Raw genomic sequence first — 27,772 nt, 5'->3', positions numbered from 1 at the left:
TTGATAAAGCCTACTCTTGATCCTGATATTTTGGCCAATTATAGACCTATCTCTAATTTACCATTTCTCTCCAAAGTCCTTGAAAGAGTGGTAATTAAACAACTCTGTCAGCACCTACAGGACAATAGTTTATTTGAACATTTCTAGTCTGGCTTTCGAGCTCATCATAGCACTGAAACTGCATTAGTCAAAGTAACTAATGACTTGTTACTAGCCGCTGACGTTGGATTAGCCTCGATCCTGGTTCTGTTGGACCTGAGTGCAGCCTTTGACACAATCGACCATAATATCTTATAGCAGAGATTAGAATGTGACATAGGCATTAGAGGAGCAGCCCTCTGATGGCTTAAATCATATTTATCTAATAGGTACCAGTTTGTCAATGTAAACCAGCAATCATCACCGTACTCTAGAGTTAGTTATGGTGTGCCGCAAGGATCGGTCCTCGGGCCCATCTTGTTTACGCTGTATATGCTTCCTCTAGGTAATATCATCAGAAAACATAGCATTAACTTTCATTGTTACGCTGACGACACACAACTGTATTTATCGATTAAACCTGAGCAGATCAGGCAAGTTGACAAACTAAGCACCTGCGTCCGAGATATAAATACCTGGATGAGCACTAACTATCTTCTACTTAATCCTGATAAGACAGAAGTCCTTATAATAGGCCAGAAAAGTGTGAGAGACTCTTTAGCTGCCCAGATAGTCACTCTGGACAATGTAAGTGTAGCCTCCAGCACCACAGTTAAAAACCTAGGAGTTTTATTCGACCCTGACTTATCATTTAAAGCTCACATTAAACAAACCTGCAGAACGGCCTTCTTTCACCTGCGCAACATAGCCAAAATTAGAAATATTTTATCTAAAAGCGATGCAGAAAAATTAATTCACGCGTTCGTTACATCGAGATTGGATTACTGTAACTCCCTACTTGCAGCTTGTCCTAAAAGTTCTCTAAAAGGTATTCAGCTTGTCCAAAACGCAGCAGCAACCCTGTGCTACAGGCCCTTCATTGGCTTCCAGTCAAGTTTAGAATTAAATTTAAAATCCTCCTTCTTACATTTAAGACCATTAATGGGTTGGGGCCATCTTATCTCACCGATGCTCTGGTTCCATACCGCCCCAACAGAACACTCCGCTCTCAGAATGCAGGTCTACTGGTAGTTCCCAGGGTTTCTAAAAGTACTGTCGGAGCTAGAGCCTTTAGCCACCAAGCCCCTGTTTTATGGAATCAGCTTCCAGCTAATATTAAAGAAGCCGAGACAGTCTGCACATTTAAGGTTAGATTAAAAACGTTCCTATTCAACAAAGCTTATGGTCAGGCTAGTTGAAGTCGGAGTAGACTCAAAGTTTAGTCTAAGCTGCACTAGAAGCTATAAAGCTGGGGGAAGTACAGCCACTGAGTTATATCTCCTTTTTCTCACTCTACCTACCACTTATCTTACTTTATTTCTATTTTCCAATGTTAATATCTAGTTGTCTAGTCTCTTCATCACTAGTCACCCGGTGTCCCCTTCCCCCCCTCCCCAGAGGGGAGGGGCTATTTTTCAGCTGCAGCCTTCTAACTGTCTGGACCCCAAGCTGGATGGACATCCTCGTTGCTACCCCCGTCTCATCTGGCTAGATGGACCTCTTCTTGTTCCTTTACTCCACTGCATCTTTACGGATTGTAAATTCGCCTGCTAATTCTCATTAGCGGTCCTGGGGCTTCCTGTCTATCCGTCCTGGGAGTGGATCTCTCCTGACTGTGGTACTCCCCAAGGTTTCTCATTTTTTCCCGAAGACTCTGGAGTTTTTATGAGTTTTTCCTTGCCGACATGGAGGGTCTAAGGATGGGGTATACCCAGGACTTGAATTTATTTATTCATCTTTGTTGCTTCATTTGCTGTTTCTGATTGTGTATCATATTGCCTCTGCAAAGCCCTTTGAGGCAACGTTGTTGTGATCCAGGGCTATACAAATAAAATTGAATTGAATTGAATTTCCTTATACTATATATATAAAATAAAAAAGTCAATGTTTGTGTTATCTTCAAAATATATTCAATTTCACTGTGCATAATGTAAGTCATTTGAACTTATTTTGTTCATGCGTGTTACATTAAAATGTAGTTTTGATCAAATCAGTCATGTACTGTATGCCTTGCCTTGTTACAGTAAGTGTAATGTAGTAGCCTAATGCATGTGTAAAACCTGCCCCCCCCCAAAAAATCTGGCTCTCTGTCGAAATTTTTTGCGTTCCGGCAAGAAATTCTAGCCACTTTCACCCCTGCACATGTGACATAATGACACTTTCTAACCTGCTGGAGCTGCAGTTGCAACAGCATCATCGTTGTCCGTCTCAGTTATTTCTGCTTCAGCAACATTTGCCACTGCCTCCTCCACAGTGGTGTCTTCAGTGTCTGCAGGGGCTACAACATTGTCAGCGGGGGCTTCTGTTTCAGTCTGGACCACCTCTGCACCATCCTCAGCCACCACAGCTTCTTCTACGGTGACTTCGGTGACAACCGCTTCTGGGAGAACTGTAGCGGCTACATCTACTGCATTTTCTTCTCCCTCTGCTACTGGAGCTAGGGAAGCAGCTGCGTCAAGTGCGGGCACATTCTCTGCAGCTTCCTCTGTAACTTCAACCACAGCAGCGGTTTCCACTTCAGTGGCGCCTTCATCTGCAGGTTCAAGAGGCGCAACAGTGGCCACCTCGACGGCAGCAGCATCCTCAGGAGCAACATCTGCAGCAGTAGCAGCTGGATCTTCTTCTGCTGGAGCAACGGCTGCATCAATCGCTGCGGGGGCTACTGAGACCGCCTCTACTTCCTCCGCTCCCGTGTCAATTGCGGCCTCTGCATTATCTGTGTCGGCGCCTGCTTCAGCCGGCTGCTCTGAGGCCTCGACTGGAACGGCATCTGCAATAGGTGGATCAGCTGCGGCTGGGACAGTGTCAGGGTCAAGTACTTCTGCTGTTGCTGGTTCTGTTGCAGGGGTCACAACCACAACTGGTACAGCAGGTGCATCAGCAGGAGCCCCTGACAGAAAAAGTGCAGAGAACATGTTTATTTTCTAATAGGAACCCAATAAGTGCAAATCTTAATTCGATATAAACCACAACATTTAACATAAAACGAATAATTTTCTGAAAGGAACAATCAAAGTAATCACTATTGCATTTATAAATGTGTTTTTTTTCAAACTTCATTTTTGTGTGTTAGCTACAGCTGCATCTAATACTGTAGCCAGCAAGCTAAGCAAGCAAGATACATAATACAGTTATTTTATACTGCTGAATAGGCAGACCTCACATATTGTATATTCTTTTTCAACAGGGCCATTATTTTTTTATTGGCCTTACATAAATTAAAATGCACCTACAGTGTAGCTTCGCGAATGATGAGTGTGCTATTAAACCCATCATGTTTCTCCTGAATGCAATAGCCTGTAGCCCACCTTCATGTTTAATGTTAACTGCCCCATATTTCATATCTCACCAGGAGAAGGGTTAACACAACCATTGGGGATGCTGGCCATTAAGACAACTTGAGGTTTGAAGGTCCCCACTGCAAGATACGTGTGCGTGACAGTTCGCTCCCTGGAGATTAGTGTTCCGGTGCTGTCTCCGAAGTCCCAGCTAAAGCTTATATCAGCACTGCTCAAGTACTGGCTGGGATCATGAAGGTTGATGCTGAAAGCAATGGCTCGGTTCTGGATGAAGTTAGAGTCGTCTTGGTTTATGTCATTGACTTGAGCCAGGGATACAGTGAAGGGAACTTGGTCTGACAATGGAGAGACATGATACAGATGTGTTAAGACTTAAGATACAGTGGTATGAAAAAGAATCTGAACCTTTTGGAATTTCTCACATTTCTGCATGAAATCATCAAAATCACACAGATGAAAGAACAGTGTGTGCTTTAACTAAAACCACCCAAAAATGTATAGGTTTTCATATTTTAATGAGGATAGTATGCAAACAATGACAGAAGGTGGCAAAATAGGTAAATGAACCATCACATTTGATATTTTGTGCCCCCCCCCACCCTTTGGCAGCAATAACTTCAACCAGACGCTTCCTGTAGCTGCAGCTCACTCTAGAACATCGATCAGGACTAATCTTGGCCCATTATTCTCTACAAAACTGCTGTAGTTCAGCCAGATTCCTAGGATGTCTGGCATGAATCTCTGTCTTTAGGTCATGCCACGGCATCTCAATGGGGTTTAAGTCTGGACTTTGACTTGGTCACTCCAGAACATGTATTTTGTTCTTCTGACACCATTCTGAAGTTGATTTACTCCTATGTTTTGGATCATTGTCTTGTTGCAGCTTCCATCCTCTTTTTAGCTTCAACTGTTTGACAGAAGGCCTCAGGTTTTCCTGCAAAACATCCTGATACACGTTTGAATTTATTCTTCCATTAATGATTGCAGGTTGTCCAGGCCCTGAGAGAGCAAAACAGCCCCAAATCATGATGCTCCCTCCTCCATGTTTCACAGTTGGGATGAGGTGTTGATGTTGGTGAGCGTTTCCATTTTTCATTCGCACATGACGTTGTACGTTACTCCCAAAAATTTAACTTTGGTTTCATCGGTACACAACATATTTTGCCCCGACTTCTGTGGAGTGTCCAAGTGCCTTTTTGCAAAGATTAAACAAGCAACAATTTTTTTTTTAGACAGCAGTGGCTTCCCCCGTGGAGTCCTCCCATGAACACCATTTTTGGCCATAGTTTTACATGTAGTTGATGAGTGCACAGAGATATTGGACTGTGCCAGTGATTTCTATAAGTCTTTATCAGACACTCTAGGGTTATTTTTTTTACCTCTCTGAGTATTCTGTGCTGAACTCTTGGCATCATCTTTGGTGGACGGCCACTCCTCGGGAGAGAAGCAACAGTGCCAAACTCTCTCCATTTGTAGACAACTTCTCTGACTTTCGAATGATGAACATCCAGACTTTTAGAGATGGTTTTGTATCCTTTCCCAGCTTTATACAAATCAACAATCCTTGATCGCAGGTCTTCCGACAGTTCTTTTGACCGAGCCGTGATGCACATCAGGCAATGCTTCTCATCAAGACAATCCTTAACAGGTGTGTGCTTTATAGTGGGCAGCTCAGCTTTAAACCACTCATCTGTGATTGGATAGACACCTTTCTTAAATTGTTTGGTAAAAATGGGTTTCGATTGCTATTTAAGTCTCCTTAGGCAGAGGGTTCACTTACTTATTTTTCCTCCTGCTGTCATTGTTTGCAAACTATCCTCATTAAAATACGAAAACCTATAAATGTTTGGGTGGTTTTAGTTAAAGCAGACATTGTTTTTCATCTGTGTGATTTTGACAAAGATCAGATCACATTTGATGGTGATTTCATGCAGAAATGTGAGACATTCCAAAAGGTTCAGATACTTTCTCACAACACTGTAAGAAAGGTTCGGCTTGGTTCAATGGGTCACCTGTGACGGTGAAGACTGTGGAGGCGTAGCCGAGGGGGATGAATTTGTTTTTTCCACGACAGTGGTAGATGACAACCTCCATGCTGTAGGAGCCCAGGGAGACACCATCTGTGGAGATGGTAAGCGAGCTGGAAGGTCCATCTGCCACCTGCCAGAACTTTCCTGAAACATGTATTCAGAAATACAAGTTAATATTGCCCAAACTATTCCAAATGTCATAATAATGTAATAATATAATAATGTCAAGATATTTGGTATTGTCATTTCCAACCATCTATTAACTATAAGTGCATTATGCTCATGCTCGTATTAGTAACGATTAATACGATCACAGCTGCTCTTATCTTATCAGCATTTTAACTATGGATTTTGTTTGACCAAGGGCCTAGGTTTGGTCTCAACATTGGTAGGGACGAAATAACAGCATAACCTGCATGTAATGGGACATTAATAAGACAGAACAGATTGCGTAAACAGGGTTAAGGCTAAATTCCTCACGGATATGCGCCTAATTAATTGATAGGCTAAATGATCAATGCAAAATAAAACTGTATTGATCTATACTAACTTTCACGCATATAGGTTCAGGCGGTACAACGTTCGATTCAAAGCTTTGTTTTCAGAAACTACTAAAGATCAGGCGGTACAACGTTCGATTCAAACCTTTGTTTTCAGAAACTACTAAAGAAACTTTTTGAAAACTTCCAGAAAAAATGTCCTGATTTTATTTGCAAATTTTAAAATTGGAATATTAGACCATAAATTACCGTAATTTTCAGACTATAAACCGCAAATTTTTTCCCTCAAGTTGAATCCTGCGGCTTATAGTCCAGTGCGGCCTTTTTTGTTGATTTATAGATACCGTAATTTCCCGAATATAAGGTGCGCCCGTGTATAATGCGCACCCCAAATTTACTTGTAAAATCTAGGGAAAATTATTGTACCTGTTTATAACGCGCACCCTAATTTTAGCAACAATAAATAGAAGAATACAAGAAAACAGAGTTCGTGTACAGATACAGAAATGTCATTTTACTGACTGGTGAAACACAGCACAAGCATAGCACATTGGTAGTTCAAAACATTACCATAAACTGACAATATTTACGGTAATAATATGATTTGACAACTTCTCCAACTTACCAGAATCTAGGAGAAAACAAAACAGATGTGTCTTTTCTTTTAAAGGCTGCTGTATAACTTGCTCGTTTCATCATGATGAATAAATGTTTCTTCCATGGATTGATACGGTAAAATGAAAGTGAGAACGTAAGTCGGAAATCCGTGAGAGCTCATCGCTGTCAACACGACAGCAACAATAGGAACTATTGTTATTTGAGTTGAGTTTCCCGAGGGACAGATATAGTTGACGGACACAGTAAGTCTGTGTGCTTACGTTTGTTATGGTCCGAGTTGCGGACCTGCAATAAACGTCGCCTCAAATGAGTTCAAGAAACTAAATTATGTGCTTTATGAAGAGTGAAAAAAGCAGAATTTAACACAGACGAAATCATTCGGCCGATTAGAGTGAAGTATTACTGAAACAAAATGGTGACGTCACATACCGTAATGGTCGGCAACGGGTCGCCGCATACGTTTCTTCAACACAACGTGGCCGTGTAAATAAAAAAAATCGGTTTATATACATGTAATACATACATATTTCTGTCTCCATCCATGTACCCGTTTATAATGCGCATCATGATTTTACAAGTTGATTTTGGGGGAAAAAAAGTGCCCGTTATATTCAGGAAATTACGGTAATAGCTAGAGATAATTTGCTGGATGACACAAAATGATATGTCATAAGCAGTTATTAATACTCATGGCAGTGTCATGTCATAATTATGATGGTCTTATGACAGTCTTATGGCACCACTGTCAAATAAAGTGTTTCCAAATACTATAACTAGCAATTAATGAAACAACTGGAACAGTAACCGAAGAAATAATTAGCACAGAAAATGATTTTTGATTGTTATTTACGTCTGTAGCACTGCAACAGATGCTACGAGGCATGTTGGATGACAATAGTGTGAAAAGCAGGTGGCAGCAGAGGTTGACTCTCTCTCTCAAGGGAGCAGTAACGGCCAAATTAAACTTCTTGAAGCAATGAAGCTTTGCAGCCAATTGATTCAAAGCTTCAAGGGGGTTCATTTGGTCTTATGACAGTCTTGTGATGCCGCTGTCAAATAAAGTTTTACCGGTTAATATTTTTTGGTGTAAATATCCCATATTGCAGTGAGGACAGCTGCGGCTTATAGTCCAGTGCGGTTTATTAATAACAAATGCCATTTTTGTGTCAAATTTGGTGGGTTGCGGCTTAGCGTCAGGTGCGCCTTATAGTCCAAAAATTACGGGTATATCAACATACACAATAAATACAAACTTATAATAAAAATAAAATAATCTCTTAACTATCCAGGAATCCCCCCCAAAAAAAACATTTGTCTTAAGACCACTGAACTTTGTCTGTCTAAAAAATAAAGAAATTAAATATAACTAAAAAAAAATCTTAGTCAGGGTATAACAAAAAAATTAAAAAATGGAGCCTTGCTTCAGGTAAAACACGACTGCTTTTGTCCATAAGTACAGCCAAACTCAACAAAGTATGAAAATGTTTTACCTCGACTATGATTACTGTATGATTATCTGAAAATAAATTCTGCATAGGCTGCAAATATTTAAAAAAAAAAAAAAAAAAAAAAATGTAGAAAATGAATAAATACATTTTAAATAACTACAAGTCATCAGTCAATCAAACGTGCGTTTGAGGGGGGAAAATGGCCCGGCACATTCAGCAAGTGAAAAGGGGTACATGTAAGTCTGAACATAATGAAAATAATTCACTTAATAATGCTAGGGTTAATTGAATTCTGTCCTTATAACATATGGGAAGACAATCTCAATGACCTATATAAATGAACTCATTATATAATGCAAATAATGCTTCTTAAAAGTTGGTGGGGACAATTTGAGCATCCTGAAAAGTTGGTAGTGTTATGTCCCTACCTTTCCTATTCAAACCTACGCCCTTGTGTTACAATTGTAATCAAAACCAATGATTGAAACTTATACACCTATTGTAATTTAGAGCAATTTCCTTTTCCACCTTATAGTAAGGTAAATAGTATCTTCCCACCCAACCTCACTAAACAAAACTAATTGTTTAGAAAACAATGGAACTGCTCAGAAATTATTGTTATAAGATGGTGTGGCAACAACAGCTCAACAACAAATGCTATTATATAATTAAGAGACTTATTGTACATGTACGTGTGCAAATGTTTGGTCACTTGTGTAACACCTCGAAGCTTCAGTATTACAACCGAGTATTGAGGACTTCAAACGGCCCTTTTTTCTGATATTTATGTACACATTAGACACTGCGAAAATGTCGAAATTTATTAAACAGTTTTTTGTTCCACTGAAACTATTTCTGTGTACTTTTTCTGAATTATCATGGCTTTAAATTTTTTTTTGCTAATTAAGTTATTGGAATAGTCTTACCCCATGTCTTCCACACATAGACATAGCGGGGCTTCCTATCCCGGGATGTTGTGAAAGCCGTGCCATCCGGGAAAACTCCAGTCATCTCATTATTCTGGTCTGGATATACAGCCTGGCCCGCCTGAAACTGCTGGCCTGTGAGTAAGGATTTATAGGTTAACGCATCCGACTCAGTATTACAAACACATCTACATATCACGTATATGGCGGAAAACACTCAGGTGACTTGAAGTTCTGCTATGAGACCCCCAGTTTTGCCAACTTTCAAAATTGTCTTATATGCATGTGTGAGACATCATTGGAAAGCTTAAAATCTCAATTTTCTGGGGGAGGAAAAATTTTGAACAGGAGGGCATTTTGGAAAAAAAAAAAAAAAAAAAAAAAAAAAGGGTTTTAAAAACAAAAACCCTATCTGTAGGTGAGAGCACGCGAGAGCAGAATTACAGACGCCATGACTTTAACGAGATATTATCGCGTACTTACCTTGTTTCGATCCAAAAACTCCATGTACCATGTATCACTGAGTGTCAACACACAGCTGTGAATGGCCACAGCTGGATTTTTGGGGGGATTTTATGGGTGAAACATGGTAAAATAACAAGGGTCACCAAGCAGAAATCGCAGACGTTAAGGATTGGTCGAGATTTTCTTCTTATATTTACCCTTTTAAACGTTTTTTTTCCCCCAATTTTTCTTTGTTTGTATCGATTATTTTATCAACTAACATATCGGAGAAAATGCGACAGTAACAAAAAAATATACAATTAAGCGATAGTTATGAGGTAGATATCTGTGACGTTTTTACAGTCACCATTTTTTTCATTGTGAACTAATTTGTTTAAAAGTTTAAAATATGTGAGTGAATAATTTTATAAAGTCTTTTTTTTTTTTTTTTCCAAGATAAATATTAAACATCAATTAATGATTCTAAGCTAAAAATGATTGACATTTCGAATAATAGATATAATTACTTGCCTTCTTTTTATGGCTGGGTTGAAAAAAAAAAAAAGCGGTTGCGCGGTGTCTGTAAGCGGGGGTCTCCAGGGTAAAACCGGACAGATTAAAAATAGTTTGGGGGCTTAATGCGCCATGAAACTGCTATGGCAGCATATAGACATATTGTTCTATCAAACACAGCAGTTCTTTTGGCTTAAAATACAGCAGTTTATTTTAAAGAGGGGTGCAAGAGCAGAAGCTCCTTTTTCAGCCTTTTCTGTGTTTTCCGCCATATGATGTGTAGTTGTAAACCATGACAGATTACAATAAAAATGTGTTCACTTCTGCGCATTATGAAACAACTTTATTTCAGAACTTACCATCAATAGTGCAGTTACGTGCCCAGACTACTTGACCATCGGCTAGCACTGTTTGGTTTGGAGGGAAATTAAGATTAATGCTGAAGGTTGATTTTGCTCCAAGAAGCGTAGGGGCATCGTTCTTCAGATCAAATGTAACTTGTCCACCTGAAGAAGATGAAGTTAAAAAAATATATATATATAACTTTACATGATTTATATTGTGAAAAATTATATTGTAGAAACTCAACAGCGTATGATCATCCTCACCAGACCAACAATTTCGAAACCTTGGGTCTCCATCTTTCCATACGGGATACATGCGGGAGTTCCATGAGCGGTAACGTGTGAATTGACTACGAGGCCCTGGGGGAAAATAAATCATTGAATTGTGAAAAAGCATTCAATGATAATATCAAAATACAGTGGATTCTCATGATACGAGCACAATCCGTTCCACGACAAAGGTGAATGCGCTCGTGTAAAGAATGTATTAACTCCATAAGAAATCATTTAATTCCAGTTAATGTGTGCAGCACTTCCTATGACCTCCTAATAATTTATAATAATTCAAGGCATCATTTCTAGGGCTAAATAATCTGAAAAAGAAATTAAAAGTATAAAAGCAATTCATTTACAGCGTATCACAAAAGTGAGTACACCCCTCGCATTTCTGCAGATATTTAACTATATCTTTTCATGGGACGACACTGACAAGATAGCACTTTGACACAATGAAAAGTAGTCTGTGTGCAGCTTTTATAATAAACTTAATTTATTTTCCCCTCAAAATAACTCAAAATATAGCCATTAATAGCTAAACCCCTGGCAACAAAAGTGAGTACACCCCTTAGTAAATACGTACATCCCTAAATGTCCAAATTGAGTACTGCTTGTCATTTTCCCTCCAAAATGTCATGTGACTCATTACAGGAGTGCTGTCAGTATTGCTTCAGAGATTAAAGAGGTGGTGGTGTCAGCCTGTTTGTGCACAGACCATATGCCGCACTCTACATCAAATTGGTGTGCATGGCTGTCACCCCAGGAGGAAGCCTCTTCTGAAGACGGTACACAAGAAAGCCCATCCGTCTCATCAGACTATAGGACTTGGTTCCAGTAATCCATGTGCTTTGTTGACATGTCTTCAGCAAACTGTTTGCGGGCTTACTTGTGTACCGTCTTCAGAAGAGGCTTCCTCCTGGGGTGACAGCCATGCACACCAATTTGATGTAGAGTGCGGCGTATGGTCTGACCACTAATAGGCTGACCCCTCACCTCTTTAATCTCTGCAGCAATGCTGACAGCACTCCTGTAACGAGTCACATGACATTTTGGAGGGAAAATGACAAGCAGTACTCAATTTGGACATTTAGGGATGTACGTATTTACTAAGGGGTGTACTCACTTTTGTTGCCAGGGGTTTGGCTATTAATGGCTATATTTTGAGTTATTTTGAGGGGAAAATAAATTAAGTGTATTTTATAAGCTGCACACAGACAACTTTTCATTGTGTCAAAGTGCCATTTTGTCAGTGTTGTCCCATGAAAATATATACAGTACTTAAATATCTGCAGAAACGCGAGGGGTGTACTCACTTTTGTGATACACTGTATGAACGGGATCTTTCCAGATGATTGAACTAGAATGCTAATACGCATTACAAATATCGCTAACGTGCACAATCTTTTTATGTTTTCTTATTCTTCTTTGTCTTTGGTCACCATTTTCTTGGAGGACATGGTTAAAGAGCATACGACACCAGAAAAAAAGTCTTAAATGGCATTATTATGTGAATTAGAATCATATTTTGAGACGATTCGACCATATACAACAATTTAGCAAAGCGCAGATGACGAGAAATTAGTCTTTTAATCTGCCGGTTAGCCACGCCTACAATTATAGGGCTTTAGCGTCCCCAACAGGTGGATGACGTCAGCGGTAGACTAGGCTCATCGGTTTTACTATTCAGCCCATTGAGGGGGAATTGTTCAGAACGAGGAAAATGAGACGAAGAGAGCTGCAAAATGTCATTGTTTCAGTCTCTCTACTCCCAATATTTTTACAGGATATTCTTTTTATCCAAGTATTTTCCCCAATAGCTATATAAATGGCTTGAGAAGGACCAGTCAGCCCGTCGAGGGGGAACTATTCACAATGAGGAAAACGAGACGAAGAGAGCGGCAAAATGTCATTGTTTCTGTCTCTTTACTTCAATATTTTTACAGGATATTCTTTTTATCCAAGTATTTTTCCCCAATAGCTATATAAATGGCTTGAGAAGGACCAGTCAGCCCGTCGAGGGGGAACTATTCACAATGAGGAAAACGCGACGAAGAGAGCGGCAAAATGTCATTGTTTCTGTCTCTTTACTTCAATATTTTTACAGGATATTCTTTTTACCCAAGTACTTTCCCCAATTGCTAAATAAATGGCATGGTCATGACAAATAACTTGTGCTAAATGGAATATAAAATAATAAAAATCCATTTATTCAAGACGACATGGCAAAATTACTCCATAATGGTCAAAACAGTCGACTTTACCTTTACTGTCACACCTGCCGAACGATATTTTATGACACCTAAATCGGACATATGTCATTTCCCTTCCCCGGCTTCGGAGAATGTAAACAGACCAGAAGGAGTGACAGCTAGCCGACATGCTAACCCGAACCGAGGGATGTTTCAAAGTCTTCGAAGTGGAAAATCACACATAACTAGCCTGTATTATTTGACATGACGACCCGGTTGTCGAGTTTCTTTGCGGATCGGCAAACCGCCCGGCGGAGAGCAATTTACAGTTCGTTCCCTGGAGGAGGGTGGCTGGAAATGTTGTGTAGCTAACGTGCTAACAGCTAACTGCTAATGAGCGTGAGGATAGCTTTTTACATGCCTATCAATGATCAAACGTAAGTAGTCCTTTATTTAAAGGAATTTTATAGTGTTTACTTTGTAATCACTGTATTCGTATTTGACATAATACAAAACAAGATGTTTACTCACTTCCTTGTAAGTCCAATGGTCCCACAGTAAATATCCACGGTGAATGGGAACCTTTTGAAACTCCAAAAAGGCGCATACGCCTCTCCCGCATACAGAATGATTTTTCTGCAGCCGTTTGGCTGGCGTGATGCAAAAAATAAAAGTATTAATCCGCAAAATCAGCTGAATCCTTCGTCCTCATACACAACAGTACACTGTAGCGTGAAGAGGACGTCTTCTACCGTACACGTCACAGCGCCCTCCTCCTCAATGCGAGACCGAAGCCGGAAGTCACTCATTTTCCTGGCGCGGGATTCAAAAAACTAAATAAATATAGCGATCGCTTCCACACACATCCAAGCGGTCCATATCATTCAGGAGCATAAAATACCACGTGTATTATGAAATAAACATGCTTTTTCGTGTCACAAGCACTTTAATGTTCACTTGTAAGCACAAATTATTTGGATGCACTTCGATACTATCACCGAAGGCAATTAGGATGAGCAAGAGGTGGGCGAAGTGCTTGCATGCCACCTAGTGAGACGCCGAGACACTTGGAGACACAAAGCGAAACAGAGAGCTCGCGTGCCTCTTAGCCGGATGCCGAGGCAGTCGGACACGCCAAGCGAAAAAGGCTTTTCTGGTGCTTGTATGGTTAAAGTTCACTCGCATAGCTTTTGATGATGATCGTATTGTGAAAAACTTATGAGGTGCTCGTGTTACGGGGTTCCACTGTAACCTGTAACATGTCAGTTTTATTCTAAGTGCAGTTGTGGTCAAGATTATTAACTTTAACAGCACCTCATAGGAAATCCTGATTTTCATACTAGATATTCAAATAATGCATTCAATCGAATCAATTTTTTGAAGCCATACACTTGCTTATGAAAGCCATAGAGAACAAGAAGTGGTCAATGACTTTGAAGTTGTAGGGGGGTAGTCAAGGCGGCGCAAGTCATACGACCTGCAATCCCCCTAAAGCCTTTTCATGTGACCATCAGCTGAGCAGCAACATCAGTAATCTTCACTCCAGGAATGAGGGATCCCACACTCTTGCATCTGGGTGTGCATGTGCTTTTGAATTTGGACTACACCAAAGCAAACTGTGGTTAATGGGAATCCAGATAATCATCGTGAAGTTTGATTTACACGGTAATCTAACCATGACCATGAATATGTTTGATTTTGACAGTAACCTTAGGGGTTTTAGATTGTGGAAAATGTGGTAGGTTTATCCTGCAAATGGAAACATCAGTGTTGGATTTAATGATAAATATGGTTAAAATCTAAGCACAGTTATGCGATATTTCTGCTGTTCAATGAGTTCCAAAAAAACCCGGCACATTCTGTCTCTTTTCTGGTCAGTCTGTCCGTTTATCTGTCTTTTTATGTAGTATCTATCTATGAATTCACCAGTGTGACACAAGGTGTGAAATGTTACATTTGTTCCTTAACTTGGGTCTCCAAATATACATAATTAAGTGGAACAGACTGACGTGCTTCAAATTAATGAGAGGCATTGTGTGTTTGGAATCCTGTTAGTCGTGGTAATTTCTTTTTTATTATTATTTAAAGAACTATCACATTGAACATCAAGGTAAATGATGCTGAAATTGGCTTACAAAAGATTGAAAAATTGTACTTACTTTGAGGAGTGTTAGTTGCCAAAGCCAGAGGCATCAGCAGCAGCACCAGCGTCTTCATCTTATCTTAGGCTGTGTGTCTTGTCCCAGAACCCCAGACCTCACCAATCGCTCCAGCACCCAAGCGCAACACCTACAGAGACTTTGAAAAAGTTCTCTCACTCTCTTTAAGAGGCTCCTGAACCGGAATTAACATAAACATTGTTCTACTCCCTGACATCACTGCTGGTCTTTTAACGGGCACGCCCACCTTTTACACCACATTTAATCTGCGTAAATATTAATGAAATTATTTTTCCATTTATTTGTTTGTTTATTTGTTATTCATTAGAACCTGTATTGTACTTATCAAATTCAAATTTATTTTTAAATCATTGATTCATACAGTTTTTCTCAGTCACTTTACTGTTTTACTGACATCGGAATAAAAATTCAAGTATAGTAATTTTCGGACTATAAACCGCTACTTTTTTCCCTCATTTTGAATCCTATGTCTTATAGTCCGGTGCGGCTTATTTCTTGATTTATTTGGGTTAATAAGTAACACTTTATTTGACAGCGGCCCTTTTACATCCATTCAAAAGTGAGGTAATTTGCCGGATAACACTAAATGACATCTGACAGTGTCATGTCATAATTACTAGGGTTGTTCCGATCATGTTTTTTTGCTCCCGATCCGATCCCGATCGTTTTAGTTTGAGTATCTGCCGATATTTCCCGATCCAATTGCTTTTTTTTTGCTCCCGATTCAATTCCAATCATTCCCGATAATTTTTCCCGATCATATACATTTTGGCAATGCATTAAGAAAAAAAAGGAATGAAACTCGGACGAATATATACATTCAACATACAGTACATAAGTACTGTATTTGTTTATTATGACAATAAATCCTCAAGATGGCATTTACATTATTAACATTCTTTCTGTGAGAGGGATCCACAGATAGAAAGACTTGTGACTTTGTATATTGTGACTAAATATTGCCATCTTGTGTATTTGTTGAGCTTTCAGTAAATGATACTGTAGCCATGCCCAAATGCATGATGGGAAGTGGAACCATGACTGTGCGTAGTGCTACCAATTGATATATCTTCTCTGCGTTGGGAAATAATATAAGGTATTAAGAAAAAGATCATTTGCTACCTTGCTTCTCCACATTGCTTCCCATGATATTTCTAATCGTAGGGAGAGGGATTGCAAGGCTTTAGCCAATTAAAAAAAGGCTCCAAAGGCTGCCAAAATTCACTCTACTCATTTTACACTGCCTTTTATCGCTCTATATAGGTAAAACGGCGCCATTACAAATTGAGAGCGACAATGCGCTGGGTGGGTCGTGCAGCGCATGCATTAATTGCGTTAAATATTTTAACGTGATACATCTTTAAAAAAAATTAATTACCGCCGTTATCGGGATAAATTTGATAACCCTACCTTAAGCCTAAACTAAAAACTCTGGATGAGTGTAACATATTATGTTTGTAACGTTAAATACAATTAGAAAACGATTTAATTAAAAAAATATATATATATATTAAAAAAAGGCATGGCCGATATTTTTTTGCCGATTCTGATACTTTGAAAATGACGTGATCGGACCCGATCGATCGGACATCTCTAATAATTACGATATTCTAATGACAGTCTTATGGCACCACTATCAAATAAAGTGTTACCAAATACCATAACTAGCAATTACTGAAAAATCTGGAATAGTAACTGAAGAAAAAAAAATAGCACAGAACATAATTTTTGATTGTTATTTACATCTGTAGCTCTGCAATGCATGCTAGGAGGCATTTTGGACAACAACAGTGTTGACAGCAGGTGGCAGCAGAGGTTGACTGTCTCCCCCAAGGGAGCAGGGATGGCCAAATGAAGCTTCTTGAAGCAATGAAGCTTTGCAGCCAGTTGGTTCAAAGCTTCATGGTGGTTCATTTTGTCTTTTGACACCGCTGTCAAATAAAGTCTTGCCGGTTAATATGTTTTGGTGTAAATATCCCATAATACAGTGAGGACAGCTGCTGCTTATAGTCCAGTACGGCTTATGTATGGACCAATGCTGTTTTCGTGCCAAATTTTGTGAGTGGCGGCTTATAATCAGATGCGACTTATTGTGTGAAAATTATGGTAATTATTAGTTCAACCTTTGCAACGCATTGTCATTTGCAGAGGTGTAGCAAGGGTCCCTGGGGGCCCCAGGCAACAAGCAACATGGGGCCATTCTGAGGCACGTGACACACATACAGTACATACTCGCGCAGTATGATGAACACAAAGGTGGGGGGTGCGAATGCGCGCTGCATGCACATGCGGTCATCTTGGCCATAAAATTTGTAAAAACTAAACACTTTACACTGACTCATATGGATGTACTTATAGTGCCCTCCATAATTATTGGCACCACTGGTAATGATGTGTTTTTTAGCTTCTGATATATATTTTTAATTCAAATAAAATGGGACCTTAATGGAAAAAAAGAGAAAAATCCAACCTTCAATACAAGTGCATTTATTCAGTAGGGAAAAAATCCCACATAAAGAAATAATTATTTGACATCAAATAATGTGTGTCACAATTATTAGCACCCCTGGTGTTAATACTTTGTACAACCCCCTTTTGCCCCAGTTGAAGCCTGGGACCATGTGCTTTGGTCAGATGAGACCAAGATTGAGCTTTTTGGCAATTAACACTCTAAGTGGGTCTGGCGTGCCACGAAAGATGCGCATGCTGAAAAGCACCTCATACCCACTGTGAAGTATGGGGGTGGGTCAGTGATGCTGTGGGGCTGTTTCGCTTCCAAAGGCCCTGGGAACCTTGTTAGGGTGCATGGCATCATGAATGCTTTGAAATACCAGGACATTTTAAATTAAAATCTGTTGCCCTCTGCCCGAAAGCTGAAGATGGGTAGTCACTGGGTCTTTCAGCAAGACACTGACCCCAAACATATGGCAAAATCTACACAGAAATGGTTCACCAGACACAAAATCAAGCTCCTCCCATGGCCATCTCAGTCCCCAGACCTTGTTTTGTTGGCAAAAGGGGGTTGTACAAAGTATTAACACCAGGGGTGCTAATAATTGTCACACACATTATTTGATGTCAAATAATTTTTTCTTTATGTGGGATTTTTTCCCCACTGAATAAATGCACTTGTATTGAAGGTTGGATTTTTCTCTTTTTTTCCATTAAGGTCCCATGTTATTTGAATAAACAAAAAATTATTAGAAGCTAAAAAACACATCTTAACCAGGGGTGCCAATAATTATGGAGGGCACTGTACATTCGTTCACAGATGCACACATTTTAACAGGTGGACGTCCTCTGCTCAAAATGTGCACCTTACGCCTATTCTCACTCCCAGAATACGCAGCACTTGTGACATTGGACAATAACAAGACTGGTTGCTATGGGAACGTACGCATACCCAAGGAACTAAAAGGAGTATTAATCGTTTAGGATTATTTTAGATGCATATATGTTATATTTTTCTGATATAGTATTCGACGAGGAATACGATAGACCCATTAATAGACTTTTTGGGGAAAATCTCAATTTCTTTAAGTAGTCACATGGATAATGAGGTGGCCTGTGAAAATCAACGTAAAACAACTCGGCAAGGACTTTCCAGAGAGTACTTGGTGAGTCACTCTTTAAACAATCATGTGGTTTTAATAGCTGATTGGACTTTCTTAAACATGTATAAGCTACGTGACATGGTTAGTGCTGATTGGGATTGATAACAGAATTGTTAGATAATCTGCCAAATGATTCCATGATATTGAAACACTCCCTACACTTGTCACTGCATTAGTGCTGTAAAGCTGCGTGTGCTAAATCTGTTGGACCTCTGGGGGCCCCAACTGGCTGGGGGCCCTAGGCAATTGCCTGGTTTGCCTAATGGGACGTGACGCTTCTGATCATACCATCATACCATGGCAACCATCATACTAACAATTTCTACTTCAACTAAACAAATTGCTAATACGTTTGGAAATGTACCCAATGTTTTCATGCAATTCTCAATTCTCTTTTTTTAAATAAATTATCATTGTTCATGTGTTGTCATCAGTCAGGATATATTATGCTCATGAATAGTCATTCCCAGTGAAATATTCAATTTATAGCTTGAGTCACTACATGTTGAACTAGTTATCAAATCCTGTCAAGCATTCCCCATTCCTTTATCTGATTGAGGGTTTTCTTCAATATGAGGTGGAAGGTTTATGACTGGCTTCCACCAGCATAAATGGCCCTGCCAGCAGCCATGGATGCAGCATGTGACGACATCACAGTAGAGTCACCACTCCAGGAGATATTTACTTGTAAAGGATAATATCTCTTGTGATGCAGATAAAAATATGCAGACAAACAGACAGGAATGTCTGGTTTCATTTTGTGCTTTTATGTTGTTCACATTTGTGCACAGAATGAATGCCTTTACTGTCATTGTACAATTGTATAACAAAATTGAGCTATTTACAGGACAAATAGTATAAGTGCAAAAGAGTAAAATTTAGAGATCTTAATATATCATCAAAAAATATCAGATAAAATACCAAAAGTGTATTTTTCTTTTGCACAATGCTGTAGAATTGCAAAGAGCATACGCAGTAAAAATATGAAACACCCATACTCATTATCATGGTGGTCACTTACTCCCGTAACTACAACAATGTGTAACTTTACAGAAAATGTTCAAATTTCTGGACAAGTAGAATTGTCACTGAGTTCTGATCTTTTTTTTTTTTTTGCATTGGAATACAGTCAGAGAAGCCATAATGAAAACATGACAAAAAGCCATTGGACAAGCTTGGTAATAAAGAATGATGTCAAAATTTCTCATTTTGATGGCACTGACAGTTTCAATGACCTGCTTTTGAGGAATGGAATATCTATTATTGAACAGGTGACATGCAATTGCAGGGTATCCAGTAGGTTTTGTACTTTTAGGTGTTTCAATGACAGAAGAGAGTTTGTTCCAGAAAAATCAACTAATTCTGCACACAATTTTAACCCATGCCCACAGTACGTATGACGTATGACTTTTCAGCTATGTGAGCATGTGTGTCACAAGACGTGCAGGCGAATGGCAAATCAATAGCATCCTTTTTTTTCCACAACCATTTTTTTCTGAGCCCTGGTTGTCCACCTCTGGCTACTCATACTAGCTGTCATCCAAAGCACAGGCGCACTCGTGCTCCATTTACTAGGGCGATTCTCCTTCCTGACATAGTTAAATTCATGAGGGAACAAGCAATCATTGATGCTAAGACTATGCTAAAATCCACTCGGACATCATTTGCACAGCGCATGTTGTGCGGAATGTTCTTTCCTTGCGAATCATCACGGTGGATTTGAAATGAAACGAGATATGATTGCAGCATAAACCCCTAACATCGATTTGAAGTAAAACTAGATAATTCCCTTTTTTTCCTACTATTTTAATTCAATTCAATTCAATTCAATTCAATTCAATTTTATTTGTATAGCCCTAAATCACAACAGATGTCTCAAAGGGCTTTGCAGAGGCAATATGATACACAATTAGAAATGAAGCAACAAAGATGAATAGATACAGTTCAAGTCCTGGGTATCCCCTATCCTTAAAGTGCCTATGACACGAAAAAGCATGTTTATTTCATAATACACGCGGTATTTTATGCCCCTGAATGATATGGGCCACTTGGATGTGTGTGGAAGCGATCGCTATTTTTATTTAGTTTTTTTAATCCCGCGCCATGAAAATGAGTGACTTCCGGCTTCGGTCTTGCATTGAGGAGGAGGGCGCTGTGACGTGTACGGTAGAAGACGTCCTCTTCACGCTACAGTGTACTGTTGTGTATGAGGACGAAGGATTCAGCTGATTTTGCGGATTAATACGTTTATTTTTCGCATCACGCCAGCCAAACGGCTGCAGAAAAATCATTCTGTATGAGGGAGAGGCGTATGCGCCTTTTTGGAGTTTCAAAAGGTTCCCATTCACCGTGGATATTTACTGTGGGACCATTGGACTTACGAGGAAGTGAGTAAACATCTTGTTTTGTATTATGTCAAATACGAATACAGCGATTACAAAGTAAACACTACAAACTTTCTTTAAATGAAGGACTACTTATGTTTGATGTAAAAAGCTCTCCTAATGCTCATTAGCAGCAGCACGTTAGCTGCACAACAACTCCAGCCACCCTCCTCCGGGGAACGAACTGTAAATTGCTCTCCGCCGGGCGGTTTGCTGATCCGCGATGACAATCGACAACCGGGTCGTCATGTCAAATAATCCAGGATAGTTATGTGTGATTTTCCGCTTCGAAGACTTTGAAACATCACTCGGTTCGGGTCAGCATGTCGGCTAGCTGTCACGCCTTCTGGTTTGTTTACATTCTCCGAAGCCGGGGAAGGGAAATGACATTTGTCCGATTTAGGTGTCATAAAATATCGTTCGGGAGGTGCGACAGTAAAGGTGAAGTCGACAGTTTTGACCATTATGGAGTAATTTTGCCATGTCGTCCTGAATAAATGCATTTTTATTATTTCATATTCCATTCAGCACAAGACTGTTATTTGTCATGACCAATGCATTTATTTAGCAATTGGGGAAAATACTTGGATAAAAAGAATATCCTGTAAAAATATTGAAGTAAAGAGACAGAAACAATGACATTTTGCCGCTCTCTTCGTTGCGTTTTCCTCGTTGTGAATAGTTCCCCCTCGACGGGCTGACTGGTCCTTCTCAAGCCATTTATATAGCTAGTGGGGAAAATACTTGGATAAAAAGAATATCCTGTAAAAATATTGAAGTAAAGAGACGGAAACAATGACATTTTGCCGCTCTCTTCGTCGCGTTTTCCTCGTTGTGAATAGTTCCCCCTCGACGGGCTGACTGGTCCTTCTCAAGCCATTTATATAGCTATTGGGGAAAAATACTTGGATAAAAAGAATATCCTGTAAAAATATTGGAGTAGAGAGACTGAAACAATGACATTTTGCGGCTCTCTTCGTCGCGTTTTCCTCGTTCTGAATAATTCCCCCTAAATGGGCTGAATAGTAAAACCGATGAGCCCAGTCTACCGCCGACGTCATCCACCTGTTGGGGACGCTAAAGCCCTATAATGGTAGGCGTGGCTAACCGGCAGATTAAAAGACTAATTTCTCGTCATCTGTGCTTTGCTAAATTGTTGTATATAGTCGAATCGTCTCAAAATATGATTCTAATTCACATAATAATGCCATTTAAGACTTTTTTTCTCGTGTCATATGCTCTTTAAGACCCTCCATGCCGGCAAGGAAAAACTCCAAAAACTCCAGAGTCAATTGGGAGAAAAATGAGAAACCTCGGGGAGTACCACAGTCAGGAGAGATCCACTCCCAGGACGGATAGACAGGAACCCCAGAACTGCTAAGGGGAATTAGCAGGCGAAGTTACAGTCCGTAAAAATGCAGTGGAGTAAAGGAGCAAGAAGAGGTCCATCTAGCCAGATAAGACGGGGGTAGCAGCGAGGACGTCTATCCAGCCAGGGGTCCGGACATGGACATGGACATGGTATTTCATGGATAAATTAGGTCAAAATAATTGTGTGACTAAGAGTTAGTTTGTGTTTGTAGTTTGTGTGTTAGTTTATGTCAAATCTCCAACAAAACATTTAAAAAAGAAAAAACAATATACTTAGATATTTACAGAACTTTTGGCTTTAACTTTGGTTAAAGGCACACTACCTCTAGCAAAATTATTACCGTAATTTTTCGGATTACAAGGTCCACCTGACTATAAATCGCCACCCACCAAATTTGACACGAAAACGGTATTTGTTCATAGATAAGCCGCACTGGACTATAAGCCGCAGCTGTCCTCACTGTATTACGGGATATTTACATCCAAAAGATGATAACTGGTAACACTTTATTTGACAGCGGCATCATAAGACTGTCATAAGACCAAACCCAGGAAGATTTGAACCAATTGGCTGCAAAGCTTCATTGCTTCATTAGCCATCACTGCTCCCCTGAGGGAAACAGTCAACCTCTGCTGCCATCTGCTGTCAACACTGTTGCTGTCCAAAGTGCCTCCTAGCATGCATAGCAGCGCCACAGATGTGAACTACAATCAAAATGTATGTTCTGTGCTAATTATTTCTTCAGTTACTGTTCTAGTTTTTTCATTAATTGCTGCTTATGGTATTTGGTACACACTTTATCTGACAGTGTCGCCATAAGACTGTCATAAGAACTAACTGGCAAGACACTGCCATGAGCATTAATGAATGCTTATGACAGATGTCATTTTGTGTCATCCAGCATATTATTTCACTTTTGAATGGATGTAAAAGATCTGAGCTGGACATAAATGGAGTTAGTGAAAGAATTTGCCGGATGACACTAAATGACAACCATCAAGCAAGCATGATAGTGTCATGTCATAAATATGACGGTCTTATAACAGTCTTATTACGCCGCTATCAAATAAAGTGCTACCTATTAACCCAAATAACTCAACAAACAGGCCACAATGGACTTTAAGTTGCAGGATTCAAAATGAGGGAATTACAAAGCGGCGTCTAGTACAAAAATTATGGTACATCTAATTTATCTCAATAAATAAATCCAAATACCAGAAACAAACTCCAAAATAAAATAGCAGTGAATAGAAATAACAGCTGATGGAAAATGGCCAAGTTGTGAGATGTGATATAAATATTGCTTTTACATTTTACATTGCTTTTTCATTACACTGAAAATAAAGGAAAACAATAAAGTTGATTACTTTGTAATACAGAAGCACAGATGTGTCCTATGAATGTACATTCCCCTAAATGGAAAAACAGTTAAAATTACAAATTACACCAACAACCTTCACTAAGTGAAAGAAGAACCATTATGTTCCATTAGTACATGATAGTGATTGGTGGTTCCTCGCAGGTACTGACTCCCAAGAGTCTCATGCCAGCCAGACTGTGAGGCTGCACTGCATGTGACCTCTCATGTGCTAACCAAATAATTCCACAGAGCACCTGACTTCACACACCACTAAGGTTCTTACATTAGAGCCTCTGGACCTTCCAGGAAAATAACACCTATTGCAATGCAGTCCAAAGCATTAGTTGAGAAAACACACTCATGCCTTTATCTTACTGAAGGTACAATAAATCCCAATTCATTTCAAATGAGGTTAACTGGTATAAGTATGTGATATCCATTAAAAATTCTGAATGGTATTATCAATCCCTCTCCTTAGGGTTGCGGGTCAACTAAGCAAAAAAGAGGCAGTGTACACCTTTGACTTGTCACCAACCAATCAGGGAGCGAATGTATGGCTAAACAACCTGTCATACGTATGGACAATTTACAGCCCTCAACAATCAAACATGGTGTTTTGAAAATTTGCAAGGAAGCTAGAGTGTCAGCAATGTTATTGGGTGGAAACAACGGCGTAGGTTTGGAAAAAAAAAAAAAAAACTCTTAGTCTGGGGATAACAAAAATAAATAAAATGGAGCCTTCCTTCAGGTAAAGCACGACTGCTTTTGTCCATGAGCACAGCTAAACGCAACAAAAAAATTAAAACTTTTTACCTCGTCTACAATGAATGTATGATTATCTCAAAAATGTCTGTATAGGCTGCAAATAAAAATATTTCTGAATAAAATATTTTAGAAAATAAATAAATACATTTTAAATAAATGCAAGTCATCAGCCAATCACACGTGCGTTTGAGGGGAAAAAATGTACCGGCACATTCAGCAAGTGAAAAGAGGTAAATCAAAGTCTGAACATGTAAATAATTCACATCGTAATGGTAGGGTCAATTCTATCCTTACGACATATGGGAAGACAATCTAAATGACCTATACAGTATATTTAATGCAAATAAGGTTGCTTTAAAGTTGGTGGGGACAATCTGAGCATTCTTAAAAGTTGCTGGTGTTATGTCCCTACCGTCCCAATGCAAACCTACGCCCTTGGTTAGAAATCACTTTTTATCGTATATCCATCCAAAATTAATTCCCCCTTTTGTCGTTCCTCAAATATACCACATTTTACAATTAGTTCTCAAAATTTGAACACCACCTCTGAGTTTCAAGGTATTTAGATGTCAAAGTTATGGCAAGCATTAAAGTGCCTGTGACAAGAAAAAGCATGTTTATTTCATAATACGCGTGTTATTTTATGCTCCTGAATGAAATGGACTGTTTGGATGTGTGTGGAAGCGATCACTATATTTATTTAGTTTTTTGAAACCTGCGCCATGAAAATGAGTGACTTCCGGCAACAGTCTCGAGTTGAGAAAGAGGGCGCTGTGATGTTGACGGAGGAAGGAGTCCTCGTCACTATACAGTCATACTGTTGTATGAGAAGCACTGAGGATTCAACTGATTTTGCGGATTAATACGTTTATTTTTCGCATCACGCCAGCCAAACGGCAGCTGAAAAATCTTGCTTTAGGAGGGAGAGGTGTGTGCGCCTTTTTGGGGTTTCAAAAGGTTACCATTCACCGTGGATATTGGCCAAAACAAGCCCTACTACTGTGGGACCATTGGACTTACGAAGAAGTGAGTAAACGTCGTGTTTTGTATTATGTCAAATACTGGGATCATTTTAATATGTATTTGGCTTGCGTTTTGTGACATGCTCCTTGTCCCTTCGGTCAACGACCGGCGTCTTGTCGCACATCCCTCCGCCGGGAGAGCACTACCAGTATACTCGGCTTATTTCCCTCTTCAAGTGCACAACGTTCTGTCAAATTTTCTGACCGATCAGAAATTGCAACTTTGAGTTAAAAATAGCCGCAAATACAGCGATTACAAAGTAAACACTACAAACTTTCTTTAAATAAAGGACTACTTACCTTTGATCATGGATTGGCGTGTAAATGTTCAGCGGTCATTGTCCAGCTGCTTCCCTGGCAGCTCTCCTGTCCGTAGTAGCAGGGTAACGAGCTGTAAATTGCTCTCCGCCGGGCAGTTTGCTGATCGGCAAAGACAAATGACAACCCATTCGTCATGTGAAATGATCCGGGCCAGTTATGTGTGATTTTCCGCTTCGATGACTTTGAAACATCTCTCGGTTCGGGTTAGCATGTCGGCTAGCTGTCACGCCTCTTGGTTTGTTTATATTCTTCGAAGCCGGGGAAGGGAAATGACATAAGGCCAATTTAGGTGTCATAAAATATCGTTCGGAAGGTGCGACGGTAAAGGTGAAGTCGACAGTTTTGACCATTATGGAGTAATTTTGCCATGTCGTCTTGAATAAATGCATTTTTACTATTTCATATTCCATTTAGCACAAGACTGTTATTTGTCATGACCATGCCATTTATTTAGCTATGGGGAAAAATACTTGGATAAAAAATAATATCCTGTAAAAATATTGGAGTAGAGAGACTGAAACAATGACATTTTGCGGCTGTCTTCGTCACGTTTTCCTCGTTCTGAATAATTCCCCCTCAACGGGCTGACTGGTCCTTCTCAAGCCATTTATTTAGCTATTGGGGAAAAATACGTGGATAAAAAGAATATTCTGTAAAAATATTGGAGTAGAGAGACAAACAATGACATTTTGCCGCTCTCTTCGTCGCGTTTTCCTCGTTGTGAATAATTCCCCCTCAATGGGCTGCATACTAAATCAGATGAAATCGCGACTCCGCTGATGTCATCCACCTGTTGGGGACGCTAGAGCCCTGTAATGGTAGGCGTGGCTAACCGACTAATTTCTCGTCATCTGCGCTTTGCTAAATTGTTGTATATAGTCGAATCGTCTCAAAATATGATTTTAATTCACATAATAATCCAATTTAAGACTTTTTTTCTCCTGTCGTACGCACTTTAAAAAAAATCAAAATACACCTAAATGTAATGGCTGGATGATCGGTGAAAGCAATCAACCCCGCCGCCAAGTGTGACATGAGTCGGGGTAGTTTTGTGTGATTTTTCCTTTTCGAAAGGTGAGAATAAGACTTGCAAAAGCTGCTCGGTTCAGGGTAGCTTGTCTGCTAACTGTCAAGCCTCCAGTTTTGTTTGCGCTCCCGAGCCGGGGCAGGGAAATGACAAAAGCCGGACTAACTCCGGTGGCATAAAATACTGTTCGGGAGATAAAGAAGTCGGCAGTTTTGACCATTATGCAGTAATTTTCCCATGTTGTACTGAATAAATGCATTTTTAATACTTCATATTCCATTTAGCACAAGATTGTTATTTGTCATGACCATACCATTTATTTAGCAATTGGGGAAAAATACTTAGATAAAAAGAATATCCTGTAAAAATATTGGAGTTGAGAGATTGAAACAATCATGATATTTTGCTGCTCTCTACCGTATTTTCCCCGTTCTGAATCTTCTCCCTCATTTGCCACGTTTACATGGAGCCAAATATTCCAATTACAATCGGTTTAGATGTTCAAACCGAATAAATGTGTTCCATATAAACACCTCATTCGGAATGAACAGGCCCAAACCGAATGGAATTTCATTCCGATTCACAGGGGTGGAATATTCCTTTTCCCAAACCGATTAGAAGTAAAATTATATCATGTAAACAGGAAAGCGGAATGGTGTCTGGTTGCGTTCTTTCTGCACATGCTCCGTACTGACGTGGTGACGTGACTTGGTGACGTAAGTAACGTCACTTGCAACATGGCTTCCAAGCACAGCGCACCTAATTGGAGTCCGGCGGAAAGATTGTATTTAATTCAAACTTTAAAAGAATTGAATATAATTGCTCGCTTAGACGGGCGTAAAACGAGGAACAGTGAACTATTTAAAAAAGTTCACGAGAGGTTACACGAAGCCGGAATAGACCGGAGCGTTGACCAGATTAGAAACCGGTGGAAAACCGGCTACTACAAGGCAAAAGAGCAAAACAGCAGAAGCGGATACGACCCCACAAACACAACAAGTG

At 39.6% G+C, this 27,772-nt stretch overlaps 1 protein-coding gene across 4 annotated transcripts in view; it reads right to left on the bottom strand.

The window, feature by feature from the left end:
• Positions 1-25,843, bottom strand: part of pmela (premelanosome protein a) — a 40,487-nt gene extending 14,644 nt beyond the window's left edge. The window contains exons 1-8 of one of the 4 annotated variants that reach the window (XM_057846426.1): positions 25,723-25,843; positions 14,885-15,023; positions 10,525-10,620; positions 10,276-10,422; positions 8,960-9,094; positions 5,450-5,611; positions 3,488-3,772; positions 2,306-3,028 (exon numbers count right to left, since the gene is read on the bottom strand). In XM_057846426.1, the coding sequence (XP_057702409.1) occupies positions 2,306-3,028; positions 3,488-3,772; positions 5,450-5,611; positions 8,960-9,094; positions 10,276-10,422; positions 10,525-10,620; positions 14,885-14,942 (1,606 nt within the window). In that variant the 5' untranslated portion in view covers positions 14,943-15,023; positions 25,723-25,843. Of the gene's footprint in view, positions 1-2,305; positions 3,029-3,487; positions 3,773-5,449; positions 5,612-8,959; positions 9,095-10,275; positions 10,423-10,524; positions 10,621-13,256; positions 13,659-14,884; positions 15,056-25,722 lie in introns of those variants that run through there. The other 3 variants (XM_057846427.1, XM_057846425.1, XM_057846424.1) reach the window with 3 other exon arrangements.
• Between the last annotated feature and the right edge of the window lie 1,929 nt (positions 25,844-27,772).

This window comes from Corythoichthys intestinalis, chromosome 9, assembly GCF_030265065.1.
Source record: "Corythoichthys intestinalis isolate RoL2023-P3 chromosome 9, ASM3026506v1, whole genome shotgun sequence".
NCBI classification, from domain to species: Eukaryota; Metazoa; Chordata; class Actinopteri; order Syngnathiformes; family Syngnathidae; genus Corythoichthys; species Corythoichthys intestinalis.
This window is presented reverse-complemented; position numbering and strand designations above follow the sequence as displayed.